Here is a 20,287-nt window from a genome sequence, read left to right on the forward strand (position 1 = left end):
TACATTTAAATTGTGTTTGATTAATGACAAAGATGACTTCTCTAAGTAAAAATCCTAAATAAAACCCAAAAGAACTGGATTTTCTAGACTGTTTCCTTACCCTCTGAACTTTCACAGGAAGAGAATAAATTCAGTGTTAAGGTTGCTACACCACACCATATGTTCTACTGAGAGGATATTGGAATACACACATACTCCATGTGTATTTTAAAATTAAGCCTGAGACAATCTTGGAAGAAAAATCTTAGTGAAAGGAATTAAGGAAGATCTATGGATTTCATCAGATTATTGACAGATTTAGTCAGCCATGTATGGTTGGCAAAACTCATCTGCTTTCTGTTTACTTGCAGCTGTTACTGGCAGATATAGATGGGTTTACTTCTTTAGTGTGTTAGGTCTACCAGAATATATACATCTCCTGATTGCCTGCATCCTTACTTCCAAATGTAGCATTTGTCTTTGTTTTTAATATTTTTAATAGAAATAACATTGGTATTTTTCAATGAAAGGGAAACTTAAGATATATTTTTTACTCTCATGAATTTCTAAATACATTTTGCTGTCTTGTCAAATGACACCAAAGTACAATTAAAGCCTTTAGTGTGTTTCTATGACAAATGTTTGTAATTAGCCCTTTGAATCTTGGGTGCAATGTGGGGTCCCATTATAAAGCAGAATCCCTCAGAGAGCTTCACAAAGCATGAGGCAGGCCTAGGCAGGAAGAGGTTGGGAGGTGTTGTGTCATTCACAGGCAGAAACTAAACCAAGAGTCAAGCCCATTCTGCTTCATCCAGGTTTTAATATGGAATAAAAAGAAGTGAGAAAAAGATAATACTTTTTGTACCCCATACAGTTTTGGGTCAGACTAAAGTGTCCCCATATTGTAATGATTTTTTAAAAGTAGGTACTTGACAATACTAGCAAATGTGTATGTAAGCAGTTGTCTTTGGGGAAGACCTGCACAAGCGGGCTATGAGACTTGACAATGTTTTGTATATATATGAAATACTTTCTCAGATTTGTTACATACAGAGGTATTTATCCAGTTCAGTCTGCCACGTCTCAAGAGTATACTGCGCTGAACTGTCATCTTCACAGCAAAATGAATATACAGCTGCTTTGTTCCATCTTTTTCTTCAATGTTGTGCTGCAGCACTGTTGACAAAGGCAGTAAGGCGGGTATCTGGGGAAGTAATGGTGCTGCTGATCCAGCTGTTGTTCCTTAAAGTCCTGGTCAGAATTAAGGGGATGATGTACAGTACGCCAACTGCTTCACAGATTTCATCTTTGTTAGTGCTTTTATTCATTAGTGCTTTTTGAATGGGCTCTCCTAGTCATTTCTTCCCTGCATCTAATTCAGTCTGATGACTGTTGACTAGAGTTACTAACGTTCCAAAGTGCTGGATGGAAGAAATAAATGTCTTTGAAGACCATCCCTTGGATGAATGTGCTATTTTGTAAGCATGTCGGTTGTGAATGTTGTAAAGCCGCGTGGTTTTGGATGCTACCATGAAGACTTGCTTTTTCTTAGTGCACAATATGGGATTAGATATTTACTTTTATATATATATAATAATATATCCTGGGGGTTTAGTAGCATTTAATTTAGTAGCATTCCCTGTAGCCAGGGCATTTGTTAGCATCAGCTTTTTAAAACTGGGAATGAAATACAGTTCCATACAGAGTGGCTGGAACAGTGGCTGTACCACATAGGCTTTCTTGTTGCACATTTTCTATTAGCTTATGAGCGGGGGAGCTTTGGCTACCTGTCAACAATGTTTAATGTATTTGTGGATGTTTTGGGAAAAGAAAAGAATGGGCAGAAACTTAAGCAATAGATTTCTCCTTATTGCCTCATTCTCTAGCAGAAGAGCCTGGTGTCCTGCAGGAGGTTTCCGGCTGTCGGGCTCATTAGCTGTGTCTGGCAGTTTTCAGTCCATGGTGTTTAAGTTTCTGGAGTGCAGACATTCAGCTGGATTTGCTGATCTTAGCAGATAGCTGAAGTGTTAGAATCTTTCTATGACTCAATAAGAGGTACAAGCTAATTTCTTCTGATGCTGTGATGTTACGTTGAAGACTGACAGTGTACAGCCCCACTTGGAGATAAACTATGATTTACTGCAGAGAGATACTGTCCTGAACTAAGATACTGCTACCCCAGTTTAAAATGGGAAGTACCAGTCATTAAAAGCTCCACTGGAGGCATTTTCAGGCTCTTCGTGAAGGGGCTGAGAATTGACAAGGTGCAGACTTCAGGAAGAACTTTGGGACCTCCAGAGAAAGTGCTCCATGTATTTCCTTTGATGGTGTACAGCTCTCCTTCCCATGACAAGTAACATTTGATCAGAGTTTGAATTAAAAAAGGTGGGAGGGTCAGAGAGTTTAGCAGGGATGACCAGCATACTCGGCACATCACTGCTGGAGGAAGGCAGGTTTTGCTGTTGCATGAGATGAAGCTGAACTTGGAGGTCCTGTTTTGTGGTTGGAGAGCTCCAGTCATCCCAAAGAGCACTGGGTTGCTTAATGTGATGTTGTTGCAATATTTTATTTCAGATGATAACATGCTTACCCAAGAACATATTGGATGCTGGGATTTGTATCCCTTTGTGTGTGGAGCTGGGTTGCCTTAGTTACCATGAGTCGCAGAAATCCTCACAAGCTGACTGTGCCAGGCTCCTGAATATTACAGCACAGCAGTGTGCTGGTGGTATCTTAAATAGGGTTGTAGCAATGTGTGTGTGGGCAGAGAACAACAAAGTAGAGGGAGAATGCTTCAGAGCTGGTGTGCTGAACTTCTGAAAAGATGAGTAAAGTAACTTTCTCTGAGGCTTACAAGCCCCAGCATGCTGGTAGTGTCTTGCTGAGAGCAAGGGTGCTTGCTCTGAAATGAAATCTGCTAATTCAGAAGTACATCTAGCAAATTGGTGGTAGGCCTTCAACTTGAAAGAGGACAGCGTGACGGAGGAAGAACTTTGTGTACTTAAGTAGTAGAGATTAGAGATTCCTTTCAGCTCAGTTGCAGTTATTTTGAAAGCAGAAGTCCTTTTCTAGGTGGGGAAGCTGAGCAGAATGAAAGCAAAACCCTGCTACTGCTGTTTCTCCTCTTGCTATTTTCCTCCCCAACTCATCCGGAAGGGCTTACAAGGTCAGTAAGCTTATGTGAACATGTGGAGTTAGCAGTGACCTAGAGATGGTAGCAGCCTTGATTTTGTTACTCTCTGTTTTACTAAGGCTAATTCCCAGTTTTGGGAAAAGCTGTGAGATACAAACATTGGTGGAGGTAGCTCCAAAACAGGATGAGCACTTGGGTTTAGAACCACATATTGTGGCTTTAAGATGTTAGTTAACACAGGTGGTGAACAAGGTTCTGCTTTTAAGTAATATCCAATAAACTTTTTCCTTACTGCAAAGTGATGAGTGAGAATTGTTCCTTTTCTGGGTTTCTCACCCTTCTGTTTCCTCTTAGAGAAAGGGTACAACTTCCAGTGAGTCTCATGTAACTGCACATGGGAGCAGTTACACTGGAGTGGTCTGCTCTGGAAATACCAGCCTTCAGATCGCTGGGTGTGTGGGAGATGTTCTGGTGTCCCTGCCAACTGTTAACTAGAATTTAATCATTAATTACCTGTCACTTGCAAGCTTCAGTCTGTGCAACTGCCTCAAGCACTATGAAATTATTGAAGTCTCAGCTGCTGACCTGGCTGTTCTCCTGTTACTCTTCTTGGCCAATAATTCCTCTTGACAGGAGAAATGTTGTTGCTCTAAAATCCATTTGGGACCTCTGATTACCTTTTTTTTGCATAGATTAGAATGAAAGAGTAGTATAGCTGTGCTTCAGAAAAGCAACTGCATGTATACAGATCCCACCAGTATTGAACTGGGGCATTACGGAAGAACAGGGATGACTTGCAGGGTTATCCTGTGCATAATGTTATTCCTGGGACTTCATATTAATCTTGAGTATGATTCTGCATGTGTTTTGGGTTTACATCTCATTAATCTGTAAAGCAAAAGCCTGCACTTCACATAGTTTGAAAATGGTGTGGGGCAGCAAAGGATGCGGAGGAGCCTGGTTTCATAACAGATATGTCCTAGTTAGAACTGTCATAATATGCTGGATGTTGATAACTGCGTTATGGAAACATAACGTATTAAAAGATGGTTTTTTTTTTTTTCCTGAAGGGGATAATCAGCTTGATTATAAAATACTGTGTCGCGTTTCCAGGTCAGCTGGTGGTATGTACGCTCTGCTCCTGCGTCATGAAAACAAAACAGATCTGGCTTTTCTCTGCTCACATGCTCCCTCTGCTGGCACGACTTTGCCTGGTCCCTTTGGAAACCATCGTCATCATCAACAAATTTGCCATGATTTTCACTGGTTTGGAAGTTCTCTACTTTCTGGCATCAAATCTTCTGGTGCCCTATAATTTGGCAAAATCTGCATACAGAGAGCTTGTCCAGGTAAGACAGTGAACGTAACGATTTCATTTTCCTTGTCCTGAGCCTTTTTTGCGGAAACGAAAGAGAAGAATACTTTGGCTGTCTTCTGTGTGCAACTGTGTGTGTGTTCCTTTTTCTTAGCAAACCAAATATGTTCTTATCTATAGCATCTTCTTTCTTTAATTTATGGTAGCTTATAATTTGTGTGGATGAGCAGTTAAGATGTTAATTAGAATTATGCTGCTGGCCAGCTGAGCGTGTCCACTTTGCTTGGACTTTGCTTAGTCCTGCCCAAATTCAGGCTACAAGACAAGGTTGTGACAGAATGGGATTTTAAAGCCTCATTAAGTGAGCAAAGTAATCCCCATGCATTAATTGTAGTAGCTGTTCATTTCAGAAGATGCTTTCTGTATGAAAAGCGTTTATAATTATAGTAGTGTTAAAGTGGGAGTAACACTAAAGCTCATTTTGACTCTAATAATCACTGACTTGCAGTCAGTGATCTGTAACTTGCAGACAGTGATTTGAAAAGTATGTAGTATTTTCTTTAGAACAGCAGCATTGCTGAGACCGTGAACAAAAGAGTTAGCAGAAACAGAGGAGACTGATCTGACATGTATCCATTTTGTTAACACTTTTACATCTAATATCTATGTAGTGGAAAAGACACTTTGTTAATGGTACAGAAATATCACACCATTTTTTCTATAAAAATAAAATGTATGTGAATATGTCTTGGGGGTGGTGGTTGATGAGAAAATGAACATGAGCCAGCAGTGTGCGCTTGCAGCCCAGAAAGCCAACCGTATCCTGGGCTGCATTAAAAGTAGCGTGACCAGCCGGTCGAAGGAGGTGATCCTGCCCCTCTACTCTGCTCTCTTGAGACCTCACTTGGAGCATTGTGTACAGTTCTGGTGTCCTCAACATAAAAAGGACATGGAACTGTTGGAACAAGTCCAGAAAAGGGCCACGAGGATGATCAGGGGACTGGAGCACTTCCCGTATGAAGATAGGCTGAGAAAGTTGTGTCTGTTCAGCCTGGAAAAGAGAAGGCTGCGTGGAGACCTCGTAGCAGCCTTCCAGTATCTGAAGGGGGCCTATAGGGATGCTGCGGAGGGACTCTTCTTTAGTGACTGTAGTGACAGGACAAGGGGTAACAGGTTAAAACTTACACAGGGGAAGTTTAAATTGGATGTAAGGAAGAAATTCTTTCCTGTTAGGGTGGTGAGGCACTGGAATGGGTTGCCCAGGGGTTGTGAATGCTCTATCCCTGGCGGTGTTCAAGGCCAGGTTGGATGAAGCCCTGGGTGGTATGGTTTAGTGTGAGGTGTCCCTGCCCATGGCAGGGGGGTTGGAACTAGATGATCTTAAGGTCCTTTCCAGCCCTAACTATTCTATGATTCTATGAATAGTTCTGTGTATTTTGACATATAAAGCTTGATGCTTGCTTGAACCACTTTCTGGATTCTTTTGAAACGAAGCCACTGTTTTCTGACTTCTGCTTTTCAGTCCCTAAGCAGTCTGAAAAATTAACTTGTTAAGCTCTTGTAAAGCTCTGCTTTGCTGTCATATCTGTCATACACAAACAAAAACTTGGCAGCAGTAGGTGTGTAGTGTGCCAAGGTCTTGGCCTGTCATGTTGATCATTACTGTTTGGTTATTTATTTTATATGTAATTGGTCTTTGGAGCAGGATTATCTCTGTTTGTACAGCACCTACCATGGTCTGATCTCACCCATAACTGGCTTGTAGATTTGCTGATTAAACGCTACTTTGGGAGCTAACTGGCAAAGCTTCAGTATCTTTGTTTTCCAGTGGGAATAGGAAAGTCATGCTCACTCTTCACTTACTGTGGCAGCATTTGGGATAAGCCAATTGCATGTCTTTTTACAGCTTAAAAACTTGCAACAGATTGGAACCAGCACTTCCAGTTTTCATGTGCATGAACAATGCAGCATTTAGCTTCCTGAAACTGGGTGTAGGTTTGAGAGTACTGTATCTGTTTTTCTTAATGGAACACTTGTGCTTAAAACACTTCAACATTTTATGAGTGTTTAATTGCAAATACATTCATGTGCTATTTTGATACCAATGGCAAAACTGATGATTATTAGGATGTTAATCGCCAGGAGTGTTTTCTGAGACAGCCGTAAAAGGTGGGGCAAGGCTGCTTTGTGTGTGTTTCAGGCTGTGCCTAATGGTATAATTTAAAAGGAAGTCCAGCCCCTGGCTGCTTACTTGTAGCAGAAGATGCCAGAAATACTTCATGGTTATGAATCTACATTATGAGCGTAGCATGACCCTTTTCCAATGTGGTGAAGCACTCTGCCAGGAGCTGCATAGGATAGCTTGTGTTGGTCCCATGCCAAGGGAGAGCTCGGGGGGGATCTCCTGAGGGCTAGTACACTTCCTTCACATGTCTGTGTGCAAAGCTAAACGCAGGAACTTGGCACCATATCCCTGCTAGCAGCATATGCTTGTCCATCGGCCACAGTACCTACTGCAGCAGGTCCTATGAACATAATATCCCTCACGCTTGTCATGAAAGACTAGGTAGGCAGCCTTTTCAGCTTTTTGTTTAGCTAAAATTTGCTAGCCGTTATGGATTGTATGTCACTGTGGGAAGCAGGTGGTGAGGAAATAGTAGTTATGAGTGATTTCCTCTTGAGCTTTTGTATTAAGTCCAGTTATATGAAGTTCCAGCTTCTTGGAAGTGACTGCACTGTAATTTAGGCTTTGAAGCTCAAATGTCTTTTGTATTGCAGAATCTTCTGAAATAACTCTTAAGCATTAATTTCAAAATACTTCGTAGATTAGGAGCAGTCAGAAGTCTGGTACCATGTTCCTTTTGAGATACTTAAAATGTCTGAGGCATTAAGTTTTTCCTTTAAAACAGGTCAGCAAAGGAGGTTTACTGTATTGAAGTGATGTGGCTCCTATTTCAGTACCTGTGAGTTCAGTGACTTGGCAGTACCTACAGAGAAAACAACATTGCTGTGACTTAAGCTGGACGAAAAGGTCCAAAAGGGTTGTGTGTTAACTAGAGGCCTATGTCACAGAATCACAGAATCACAGAATCCCAAGGGTTGGAAGGGACCTAAAAAGATCATCTAGTCCAACCCCCCTGCAAGAGCAGGGTAACCTACAGTACATCACACAGGAACTTGTCCAGGCGGGCCTTGAATATCTCCAGTGTAGGAGACTCCACAACCCCCCTGGGCAGCCTGTTCCAGTGCTCTGTCACTCTTACAGTAAAGAAGTTCTTCCTGATGTTAACGTGGAACTTCCTATGTTCCAGTTTACACCCATTGCCCCTTGTCCTATCACTGGGTATCACTGAAAAAAGCCTAGCTCCATCATCCTGACACCTACCCTTCACATATTTGTAAACATTGATGAGGTCACCCCTCAGTCTCCTCTTTTGCAAGCTAAAGAGACCCAGCTCCCTCACCCCTCTGGCTGTCAGCGGGCTTCAGTCAGCAGCTCCCAGCCAGTTTTTGGTAGGAAGATGCATTCAGCTGCTCTGATAGTTTGCTGCACAGTCAGGTACTTCTCTCTTCTTCTAGATAGTGGTAATATCTCGCTGCTTAATCTGGGTTCTCCCTTTGTCAGACTGTAATTTTATGTATCTCCTTTTCTTTGGGATGGCTAATGCCATGTGAATTATCCTTAGCTTCCTTGTGGCTATATTGTTTGATTGTGCTTTTGATACCAAATCATGGGTGCTGTGAACCAGTAACAAACTGCATTTTTCTGTCTTGCCCAGGTGGTGGAGGTGTATGGTCTCCTGGCTTTGGGAATGTCTCTGTGGAACCAGCTGGTCGTCCCGGTTCTTTTCATGGTGTTTTGGCTTGTCTTGTTTGCTCTTCAGATCTATTCCTATTTCAGTACACGGGACCAGCCTGCCTCAAGAGAGAGGCTCCTCTTCCTCTTCCTGACAAGGTAATTAACTAGTCTGCAAAAGGTTTTCTGTTGTTACTGTCTTCTGAAATTAATGTGCTTTTTTAGGCGCTGAGTATGTAGGTTGGCTTTATTGCATTTGGATGCCAAACAAATACTTGTCCTTATTGCAGCGACCACACGTGTAAACCCTTTTAAGCTTGTCCTTTGGAGGCATGCATCCCATTCAGAACAGACAGCATTAGTAAAACTGTGGGACAGTTCCCAGAGAAAGCAAAATATTCCTTTGATGAGGAAATAGCTATAATTAGAGCTTTGGTCCACAAGTTGTTTTCAGTATAGAGATTGGATTTAAGGCTGAGATATTTCAGCTGAATTTCAGTCCAAGTGATATTCATGATTGTGTTGCTTTCTGAGCCTTGTATGTCTTGTTTCATCATTCTGGTGTGGGACACATTCCTGACTTCATCCAAGAAGCCAAAGTACCTCACTCCCAAAGGACTTTTGAGTCCAGTGGTTAATTTGGCAGAGGTGTGTAGATCTTGGATAACAAATTCCTAAAAGCTTTGTAAAAACTTTGAGATAAAGGAGAGGCCTGTGTTCATGCTGTTTCTGAGAGAAAGGCAGCATCTGGGGGATTCTGACTGGAACCTCCATGCCGTTGCTGGCTGTTCTTTAACTAGAAATGACAGAATACAAAAGGGAGTGGGAGAGTGGGGCAGAGAGGAACTGGGTGTGTTGCAAAGGATCAGTTACACAAATTAGATAGTGTAATACTGGAATGGGAAGAAAAGAGGTAATAGTTGCTTAAACACAAAGGCAACACAGGACATACTCTTTAGAGACCATATGCTATTAGTTCTGCTGTTTGGGCCGCAAATTGAGTAACTTGCTCATCACTGCAGTTTTCCAATCAGACTTTACAGTTACCTTTTTCTTGCCTCTCTGTGTGTGTATCTGTGGTGCAATAGTGTAAGCTGTCAAAATTCACTATCAGTAAGGAGATATGCCAGAAATTTTGTTGCATGTAGTGTTACAGTTGCTTACACTGTCACACTGCATTATGTAAAAGTGCTGACATGTTACTTGGACATATTACCAAGTAACATATTACCTGGTTGTTTACTAAACCATTGGTCTCTGAAGTTTTTCCTCCTGTTCGTCTCTGCTGCAATTTTAGCTTTGTTACAACAGAGTACTGCTGTTAGAGGTGGGGGAAGTGATTCTTTTCCTTATAAATAAGTTGAGTTTATTCCTACACGAAATTGTTAACTTCATGGCAAAACAGGGAACTTGCTTTGCAGGGTTGCATTGACTTGATCTGTAAGTGCCTGAATACCAGTTGATCTGTGAAGTTCTCCCTGCAAGTGGAAAAATATGGAAAAATGGTGCAAATATTCTCAGCCCTGTTGCAGTTGAGAGGTTATAAATGCTTATTGATCTCAAAAGCAAAAACCCAGTACTGCCAATAGTCTCTTAACCCGTAGAAGGGAGCTGAAATACCTTGTGAGGGCTTTTAATAATGTAGTGCTGGCTATTCAACAAAACGGAAAAAAAGATGTGCTCTTCCATGAGAGTTGAGTGAATTCCTCATCTTCTTCCTTTTCTTGAAATATTATAGCTGTAATTCAGGTGAGAGCAGTTGGGCTGTGCAGAACAGCTGTGTCCAGCTCTCATAGGAATATCAGAGTGGCTGTGCTGGCTCAGACTATATACTGTCTAACCCAGGATCCAGTTTCCAGCAGTGCCTGTAAATGAATACCTGGAAAAACACCCACTCATCATGTGACAAACAGGACACTTCCTAGTACTCTTCCAGTCCTGCATCCAGCTTCAGCTGTCAAGCTGCGTTAGCTGGATATGGTTAATATGCATCCAGTAACCCTCTAAAGGACTTCTCCATCAGTTTGTGCTTGCTGCCCTTGAACCCATGTACATTGCATCATTGAAAGATGCTGAGCAAAGAGTTTCACAGCTCAGCTTGGTCTGCATGATAGAAAAATCTGTTTTGATAGTTTGAATCCATACAATTTCATTCAGTGCTCCTCGATTCATGTATGGGGGTAGGAGAGCAACATACCATACAGTTCTGTTCTTTAAAATTGGGAGTAGCGTAAGTTTGTTCTTCCCAGACTGGAAAGCTCTTGCTTGCATGTTTGCTATTTAAAAACCATTCCCTACCTTTCATTGTCCTTGCTCCTGTCAACATCCTTTCTGTGGGTATGTAACTGCTGTGATTTTTGAGAAGCCTTGAGGAGTTCAGCTCTTTAGGACAATTTATGAACACGTGCTTGACACATAAATATAACACTCGGAGCTCCCCAGGCTTCTCTTTGAGCTCTTAATCTCCTCTGGGACCCTTGCTTATTAGATCATCTGAAAGTAAGTTTAAAGGTGTTAAAATTGACAAAAAAGAATCAGGCAGAAAAGACAGAGTCTTGATTTCTTGTAATATATTTTGAAGGAAAACTTAAAGAGTTCCTCAAGTATCCTGCAGAAATAGCTGCTTTAAATATTTCATTTCTCACTACCATTGTGCAGCAGGAATATTTGAAAACCTTTTTGGCCCTGCCCAGCTTGGTAACCAGGCAGAATTTGAAGGCTTACCAGAAGCCCTGCAAATAGTATATGTAAACACATCAACATTTTCTGTTTTGAATGGCTTTCAAAGGAGTTTTCCAGTTAAAGTGGTCATTAAAAGAGACAAACTAAATGTCTCTTGGACAAGCTTTGTTTATTTTTGAGGCATGTGTTTCCTCAAAGTCCTTTAGTCTTGTCAGAGCCCTGGACTAGTTCACTCTTCAGTTGGTTAATTAACCTGACATGGTTTTGACCACCATATTTGCTCCCACAAGACTATTGTCCTGGTGAGCAAGAGAAGATTTTATTTATTTGTTTGTGAATGGGGGTGTCAGTGTATATTACCTTGGATAATATATGTGAGGATTTTCAGATGTGTAATCCCTTGTTGACAGGGATTTCTGGTTCTCCGTAAGCTGATTCTTTACGTAGTGCTGGGACATGTGGTGCACTGCACTGCATTCCCCTTGTTCTGACAGTGTTGTGTTTCAGAAGCCAGAGTATACTCTGAGGCTTAGGCTGCTCCAAACATTGCAGTGCCAGAATCAACAGAAGGTGAGGGAGCTGAAGTAATGCAGCTATTCTCAGCATCAGCAGATGTATTCTGGGGTCTCAGTCTCTCTGACTTCATTGCTGTTGCAAAAGAGAGGAAGAAGCCTCCTGCAGAATACTCTTTGCTGTCTTATTTTGCTGCTTCTGGCTCAGCCGTATGAAAGACAGGCATTGCCTACCTGAACCTGGTGTGAATTTTATCATTTTGATGTTTATTTGCATTATTGTGGATCTGAGTGGAAAGTGCCTTCGTGAATCCATCTGCTTTAACTCTGCTTCTGGTAGCTGGCAGAAATTTCAGCAGGTAACCTGGGTGCATAGTGTTTGTCAGATTGACTTTAGGTTATGAAAACCCTGCACAAGCAGGACAGTGCCACCGTGTGGCACAGCGCTGAAGAGGGACCAGAGAAACACCATAGCACAGCTCTGACAGCAGCATTAGCTGAGATGAAATTGTGTCTTGGGAAGAAGTAACAGAATACATCTCATCTTTTTCCTTTTATAGAAGCGTTTCATGGTGGTTTAGAGTTTTTAATATATTCATTAAACCAATCCAGTTTTTCCTTTCAAAGCAGCTTGCACAGTTAACAGGACAACGGGAGAGCTCAGCACACTGCTTTTAATTGATGGACCTTTTCTTTTTGTTTCTTTCCCTCTCTCCTTCCAGTATTGCCGAATGCTGTAGCACTCCGTACTCACTCCTGGGCTTGGTCTTCACAGTCTCTTTTGTTGCTTTGGGAGTTCTGACTCTCTGCAAGTTTTACTTGCAGGGTTATCGAGCATTCATGAATGATCCTGCTATGAACAGGTAAGTGCCTTGTTGTGCCTGAGGTCTAAAAAGAAGGGACTTATACAGAAACGTGCAGGTTGTTTTGCAGTTTTTTAACTTACGAACTATTGGGTATCCTTGACAGGCTTTTTGTATGCCGATCTTTGTGCATAGGATGGATTTGATGTGAAAATACAGCTTGTCACAGACTTCTTGGGAGATGGTTAATTTCTGTAATAAATTCAGGGCTTTTAGTTGGGATTTGGATTGTCTTAGTGCTTTAATTTTCATGAGTCACTGGAAAATTTTCACATGCTTGGATAATCTAAACACTTCATCTTTCCATTTCCTCATTTACCCTGTAGTCATGTGTGAAACATTACTAATCTGTGAGGCTTAAAACACAGCATTTTATGAATTGCCTGTAAATTATTATGGGAAATAGACAAAATATGGAAACTGCCTTTTCTTAACACTTGTCCCAACTTGTCCAATGTGAAATTGGGATCCTAGGTATGATAGTACCTTTCTCAGTTATTCCAGCCCTTAACTCTATAGAAAGTTTAGACCATATGCAAAAGAGTGTTTTACATTTTGGATTCTGTGATCTGGAAGTGAAAATGGTATAAATTGGGGGTGCCCAGGAGTAGCCTACCTAAAAGTATCTTCTGGGTAAGAATGCAATTCTGGGTGATCTCTTCTTTAACTGTGTCAAATACTGGTGCTGAGTTGTGGAACTCAGAGGTATTATATTCAATCTGAGGTTCCAAGCCAAGAAGAAGAGGACAGTGTGTAGGTACAGAGAGGTTAAACTGAAAAATGGCTAAATTGCTGGTTGCCTGACCTGGTCACTGGGTGGGTTGTTGAGCCAAGGATGTTTCCCCTGGGCCAAACAACAGACAGGAGGGTATTGATGGGAAAATGTAACTGGCAGAGGGTGTTTTCGTGGTGATGTAGGAATGAGGCTGACTGGTGCCCAAATGTAGACATAGCAGGGTTGCTTTGGGCTTGTGTAGGCAACACTGAGGTGGTGGGTTCCTCCTCTTAAGACACAGCATGGGTCCTTACAATGCTTTGTGCTGGGGGAGGACTCTCTTACTGGGTGGTGCCTGCTGAGTTGCATGTAGCCCACACACTGAGGCAGGAGCAGTCTGAAATCTGCTTCCTAACCCCTAGCACTTCAGTGTTTCTGAAAACACTCCTCTGATTAAAACCTTAGCAGGGACATCAGTAAAAGCTAAAACAAGACATTTGAAGGATTGTGGCAGAAAGAGCTTATTTCCTGGTGTTTCTAGATGTATTTTTGAACCAGCATTGACACACAGAAAGATGTGATTGATTGTTCTTTTGACTCTGTTAATCTGCAGGGGAATGACTGAAGGCGTCACACTCCTCATCCTGGCTGTGCAGACAGGTTTGATTGAGCTCCAAGTTGTGCATCGGGCGTTCCTGCTCAGTATTATTCTTTTCATCGTGGTGGCATCCATACTTCAGTCCATGCTGGAAATCGCTGATCCCATTGTCTTGGCACTGGGAGCCTCAAGGGACAAGTAAGAGACTGGTTTCCTAAAACGAAACTTACGCAGTGCTGGTTTAGGAGGTGATGAACTAGTAATCGATGGCCTGATTTGGCTTTTTAGTAGCTTGTAAATTTACCCTGTCTTTTGTATGCAGATTTCTTTTCCAGTCTAAATTCTCTAGCTTTTCCCTCCCTATCCTGCTTTCTCAAGAGTGCATGGTATACTACTTTTCCTCATGCTGTGTGCTGGCAAACAGGGGTGACTTTGGTCACCTGCTCCTGCCCAGGACTGCATCCGTCCAGCCTTTGTAAAGCCATGCTGTTCTGCAGCTGCTGGCTGCCCACCCCGACCATGGCACTGTTCAGTGATTATTCTCCCTAGCAAGAGTGTCAGTGCACTGTGGTCTCAGTTAAGCAAATCCAGGACTCCAGTGCTCTTCCCACCCACCCTCCATTGTGTGGCTTTGCAGAATGGTTTTGCTTACCCTCCTCTGCAGTTGGGTAGGTTTCCCTCTTATGCAGTGATCTCAGACAGCTGAGAAGTTGTGAGATCTCAGGGTGGGAAGTTTCTGGGAGTGACCTCCTGTTAAATATTGTAAACCCTTTTACTTTTTCTGTGAGACTGATCCCAAAATGAGAGGGTTTACTGGCAGAAAATAAGAGGTGGAAGGCTTGCTTTAGTGCACCAGATGTTCTGATGATGTGGGATTGTTGTTTAAGTTCAGTTTCTGGTTTGAAAAGCTGTCTTGGTATCTGGTGTTCTTGTATTAATCTGTTTGTATCTTTGTTAATTGTCTGTGTTTTTTTCTGTAACCTGTAAGTGAAGAAATGAAAGAGAAAGCTTATTTATGTTTGGAGATAGAGATTTTGTTTAGCTTAGGGGCTACTTATAGCCAGCATGTTCTGCCTGCAGCAATGTTAACTTCAAATATAGTAACACAGGGGGAGGGAGTAGAGCCAGGATATGAGCATCTGCCCAGCTTAAATAAGCAGTCTGTGGTGATAGTGAGTTTTAACTCTCTTCTGCCAAATCTCCCAGGCAGTTCTAAATCGGCTAAAATCAGGATAAATTCCACTTCAGCTTTGCCTTTCTCCCTCACCTACAGACACAGACTTGCATGCCTCATAGCAGTGTTCTCTTCAGATAGTTTCTTAGTCAGCTTCTGCTGTTGTCCTTTTGCTATTCCTGTACCACATTTTAACCTAAATGAGGTTAAAATACCTGAGGAACATGCAGAGGTAGTATAGTAAATTACTGAAGATGTCCTGAAAGCCTTCCAAATGGGTGGGTGTAAAAAGATTGGTGTATTCAGGTTGGGGAGGAGCTGAGGAAGAAGAAATTATAGGAGCAGAGTAAGGAATGGCAGAGATGTATGTTCAAGTCCTGCTACATTTCTTTTGTGATGTCTGAATTGGGAAATACGCTTTTAAAGGCAACAGGGTTAAATTTAGTGATGAAAGGAAATACCTTTGCCCCATGCGTATTAGCAGAAAGACACAGAAGAGTTGTAATCAGTATATAATGTGGGTAAACTCTGTTTATATGGAAAAGTATGCAAACAGTTACATGCATAGTCATTTTCTTTATTTTTCTGGTCTTTCATCTGACACATTCAGTATCTCAGATACTTCATTTGTCCAACCACTGATCAGACCCATTATGGCAATTACTGTGGGTGAATTGTTTTGCCCATAGTTTTTGTCTTTGTATTGAAAACAGAAAAGGCTATATGAGAAGGAACTTTTCATACTCTGTGTGGTATAGGCATGCATGGTTGGAATGAGACTATGCCTGGGTCAAATACAAACTCCTTTCAACAAGTTAAAGCCTTGAGCAAACATCTAACGTGCCTACATTGAGCAGGCAGCCTATTCTTATCCTGACACTTAAACCTGATGTAAAAAATAAAACCCTGTTGTGTTGTTTGCAGGAGTCTGTGGAAGCACTTCCGAGCAGTCAGCCTCTGTTTGTTCTTACTCGTGTTCCCTGCATACATGGCCTACATGATTTGTCAGTTTTTCCACATGGATTTTTGGCTGTTGATCATTATTTCCAGCAGTATTCTAACCTCTCTTCAGGTAAGAACGCTAGCCCTGTAGTAACTGTGAAGCCCTGCATTAACCTGTGATCCTGTTACTCTAGAGGGGGATATGCATGATGAGGAAAGACCAGGGATGACAGAAGAGCAGAAGTACAAGATAAGGTATAAAGTCTCTTTCATTAGCTTGTATCTGAAGCTAAGGGCTAGGAGTACAGGTGAATGAAAGTAATTTCAAATTGTAAAGCCAGAAGGCTTTTGAAGCCATAACTATCGTAGTAAAAAAAGTTGGGTTTTTTTGCCTCCCAGAGTACTAATCTATGTATTGTTAGTTGGCTATGGCTCTTTGAAAGTGATTTGATGTTCATAACACAGCAGTATAAGTACAGCAGATGTTTTCTACTAAGCATATTTGTTGTAACACTATAAAATTGCTGCTCATGATGCTCAGCACTTCTGTTGAATCAGCTCAGCTATGTTCTGGACTGAGAAAAGTACGGAAGGGGAAGTACTTGGGAACAAGCTTACATGCTCTGCAAGAAAGAGTGACTTCTATTGGTCTTGAAGCTCAGCAACAGTTTTATTCCTTTGGGGCTCACCTCCTCTCTCTCTGGTTTGTACAGAGCTCAATGGACAATGCTGGATGACTTAAGCTCTGGTTCAGAACTGAATGCTGAGCTTATGGTCTTTTCACTGTTACAGGTGCTTGGAACACTTTTCATTTATGTTTTGTTTATGGTGGAGGAGTTCAGAAAAGAACCTGTCGAAAATATGGATGATGTAATTTATTATGTGAATGGTACATACCGGCTGCTGGAATTCCTCGTCGCTCTCTGTGTGGTGGCATATGGTGTCTCGGAGACAATCTTTGGTGAATGGACTGTGATGGGTTCTGTGATCATCTTCATTCACTCCTATTACAATGTGTGGTTGCGGGCCCAACTAGGATGGAAGAGTTTCCTTCTTCGTAGAGATGCTGTGAATAAGATAAAATCACTGCCTGTTGCCACAAAAGAGCAGTTGGAGCAACACAATGATATCTGTGCCATCTGCTACCAGGTAAGAATGAAAGTGTCAGAAGATTGACTTTAATTTAGACACCTCTATACTGTCAAGTTCAGTCTGCAACTAGTAAAATAAGTTACTTGAATCATGTTTAACAAGTAATGTGCTCAGTAAATTACTTGAATTACCCAGTTTTCTGCTTTGTGTAAATTGATATGGAGCACTGTCACCCACAGAGTCTTTTATGAATAAAGAGATAGTTTGGAAGTGTTTATTGCTTTTTTTTCAATCAAGTTACACAAAAGACTTCCTTGAAACCTCTTATATTTGGGTTGATTTGGTCTCAAAAGTAACAGTAAATGTGCCCTTTCTTCATTAGTGAAAGATTTTGTTAGTGAAAGACAATGTGTACTCTATAACTAATTTGTTGTTATTCCATAGAAATAGCCCAGTATTTACAGACATCGCTACTTCAACTTCATGTGCAATCTCAGTTTTATAACAGAAACCTAATTATCAAGTCTTCCTAATGTAAGCCAGCAGATGCAAGTACCTTAGAAATCAATGCTGAAAGTAGTCTTTATCACGCCTCTAGCTCCAAGGTCTCTTTCTCTTGGATAGAAATTGTAGTTATGTATGACAGTGAAAGAACCACCCTGAGAAGAGCATGTAGTTGGAAAGCAGTTGGAGTGACTCCAAACTTGATACTCCATGCTCTTTGAAGAGTAAAACTGTGGGTGCCAGATTGAATGAGGGTGTTTGAAACACCAGACCAGTAACATGTGGGTCTGAGCTGACAAAGTTCAGGGGTTACTTAATTTCTCGCTTGTTGTTGTTACATGTTCTAAGTGTGCAGGTTTTGACATGCACAATTATTTCTTAAACCAACTAATTCTGTGACTCTTAACACCTTATAAAAAAAAAAAAGCTTTTTTTTTTCCTAATTTCTAATCCCTGTGGTATAAACAGCCAGATATGGCCTGTGTTTGTATTCGAATGTAGACGCGTGTTGGTATGAAGGAAGGAACATTCTTTTATTTGCCTATAAACTGCTTCAGTCTCTTCTGTGGCTGATGGACCCATCAGATACATGGGGTGAGAGGAAAGGAATGGAGTTGCAAATAATGTGATCTTCTTTCTTTTTTTGTGTCTTTCAGGATATGAAAACTGCTGTCATCACACCATGTAGCCATTTTTTTCATGCGGGTTGTCTTAAGAAATGGCTGTATGTGCAAGAAACCTGCCCTCTGTGCCACTGCCAACTTAAGAGCCCTTCACAGCTGCCGGGGCTGGGACCGGAGCCAGTTCAACAGCCAAATCCTAATGCAGAGCAGAATACCAGACCTGGAGATGCAGCTGAGCCACCTGGTGCTGAACCTGACAATGGGCCAGATGTGAAAGACAGCCCTAGCAAGAGCAGTGGCCAGGTTACTGGTGGACAGGATGGCCTGGTGGGGTCTCAAAGCATGGACAGTGACACAGGCCCATGTGAGGCCAGCCAGGGAGCAGCTTGTGCTGCAGAACTAATGGCAGCTCCAGAGGGGTGCCCCACTCCCGATCCAAGGGTTTGTGTCCAGCTCTAAGGTGACAAAGGATGACACAGGAACAAACACATTTCAGAGATCCAAGTTTGACTCAGAAGAAAATCTGTCCTTCCACAGCTGTGAAAGAAGTTTAGCTATTAATGCTGGTCAAAATGTAATCTCCCATGCTGATTTTTATGGGCTGCTTGGTAGTGGTAACTCCAGTGAGATGTAGTAGAAATGACTCCAGAAGCTCTCTGAACTGTGGGCATAGGAAGGATGTCTGGAAACAAATTGCAGTGAAAAAGTGTTTTCAAGACAAAGGTGAGGGATAAGAGGAACGAGAGGTCTGTGAGAGGTTGCTGACAGACAGGACGAGGGTATTGCATACAGCTGTGTCCCGGGCTACCTGAGAGGTGTTAAATGCAGCAAGTTGCCAGTCTCTGGTCACTGACAATTTTTTGTGGCACGTAAGCAAAAATCAAAGCTACAACAGCAGTGATTGTACTAGAAGATGGAAGCACTCTTAATACGTCATGTCTATGCTTTGGGTGTTCTTGGTGGGGCAATTGCATTTGAATTCATGTAACCTATAGTGACTCTTGACTTTTATGACGGAGTCTTAAATATTTTGTTGTATATGAAACTTTTGCTAATAATGGGCACAGTCTGGGCTGAGTGAAGTAAACTAAAGCTCTAATGAACGCTTTGACCTCTGCTACCGTGTGCAGGAGGCAAGTGGGATGAGTTTTAGGGCACAGATAGAGGCCTTGCAGTACTGTGCTGTGTAATGTTTAATTCTTGCAGCTGAATTAAAACAGTATTAAACTCTGGCGATATTTGCACTTTGGGAATGAGTACATTATTGTGTATGATCAGACTCCGCAAATGCCACTTTTAAAGCTGTTAATAGGTTTGCACCTTTATTTCTTTGACAAGGACATGTCCATACTTAAATTTTTACATTCATCATGGCTTCAAGTAGAACTAGGGACTGGGGTGGGGGAATAGGTGGGAGTAGGGAGCAGGCAATTTTTTTATGTGAATTTTGATATGAAGAGAAATTAGTCACTTATTTATACGATAGGCTTGACTCAAGTGTTTTTCAAAGTCGGTATTCCTAATGTGAAATGTGATACTATTTTATTTTTAGTAGTAAATTTGGATGTAGACTGACAGACATAGCTGAATGTCTTAATAAATTACATTTGAAGATTTTTACACCTGGTTATGTGATTCTTGCACTGAAATGCCATCGATTAAGTATGTGTTGAGAGGCTCTTCTGCAACCGCAGCTCTCTATTCCCCTTGGAGCTCAGTGGAAGTTCTGATGCACATGCTCTTCTCCCATTTCCATTTCAGTGCTGTGTGTCCTGGTGATACCTCCTGGCCTCCCCCAGGCCTTGCCACCAGATCTTGTCCACAATAACAGGACACTGGGGCTTGTTTGCTCCCAGAGGCTGTGACTGCTGCTGCTGAATATCATGCAAAACCCAAACCTATTTCCTTCTCACCTGATAGGAGGGGAATATCAGTTGCACTATCCTGTGATTCTGTATCTCAATTTTGTTTTCTTGTGTATTAATCAGAAATGTAGATTTTCCATGTGCTTCACTGCAGAGCTTTTATTAACAGCTTGGGTGTGTTTGGGGGGAAAATTGTGAGGCTTTTTTTATTGAACTCTTTTTTCACTCCTGTTAGTCAGTGCTTTGGGTCCTGCTCTTCCACACCTGCATTTCTGTGGAATTGAATCTCTCTCAAAATGATGTGTATGTGTCCAAGTTTTTAATCTACATGATTTAGACTGTTTCCATTCCAGCCATATTTGAAAGCCTGTGGAAGCAGGAAATGGAGGGTCTGGGGGGCAGCAATGTTACGGGATGCTCCGAAGTATTGCGAAACAAAGACTTTCCCTCAATTCACAGAACATGTTTTTGAAGGATGCCCTGTGAAACTCTGC

General features: G+C 41.7%; 1 protein-coding gene across 4 annotated transcripts in view; it reads left to right on the forward strand.

Annotated features, from left to right (window-relative positions):
• The window catches only part of RNF145 (ring finger protein 145), a 46,562-nt gene extending 27,014 nt beyond the window's left edge, over nt 1-19,548 (forward strand). For all 4 annotated transcript variants that reach the window (XM_065691003.1, XM_065691004.1, XM_065691005.1 and 1 more), the window contains exons 5-11: nt 4,226-4,461; nt 8,207-8,382; nt 12,140-12,280; nt 13,609-13,791; nt 15,692-15,839; nt 16,502-16,858; nt 17,962-19,548. In XM_065691003.1, the coding sequence (XP_065547075.1) occupies nt 4,226-4,461; nt 8,207-8,382; nt 12,140-12,280; nt 13,609-13,791; nt 15,692-15,839; nt 16,502-16,858; nt 17,962-18,387 (1,667 nt within the window). In that variant the 3' untranslated portion in view covers nt 18,388-19,548. The remainder of the gene's footprint in view (nt 1-4,225; nt 4,462-8,206; nt 8,383-12,139; nt 12,281-13,608; nt 13,792-15,691; nt 15,840-16,501; nt 16,859-17,961) is intronic.
• Nucleotides 19,549-20,287: the final 739 nt, after the last annotated feature.

This window comes from Lathamus discolor, chromosome 10, assembly GCF_037157495.1.
Source record: "Lathamus discolor isolate bLatDis1 chromosome 10, bLatDis1.hap1, whole genome shotgun sequence".
Lineage (NCBI taxonomy): Eukaryota > Metazoa > Chordata > Aves > Psittaciformes > Psittacidae > Lathamus > Lathamus discolor.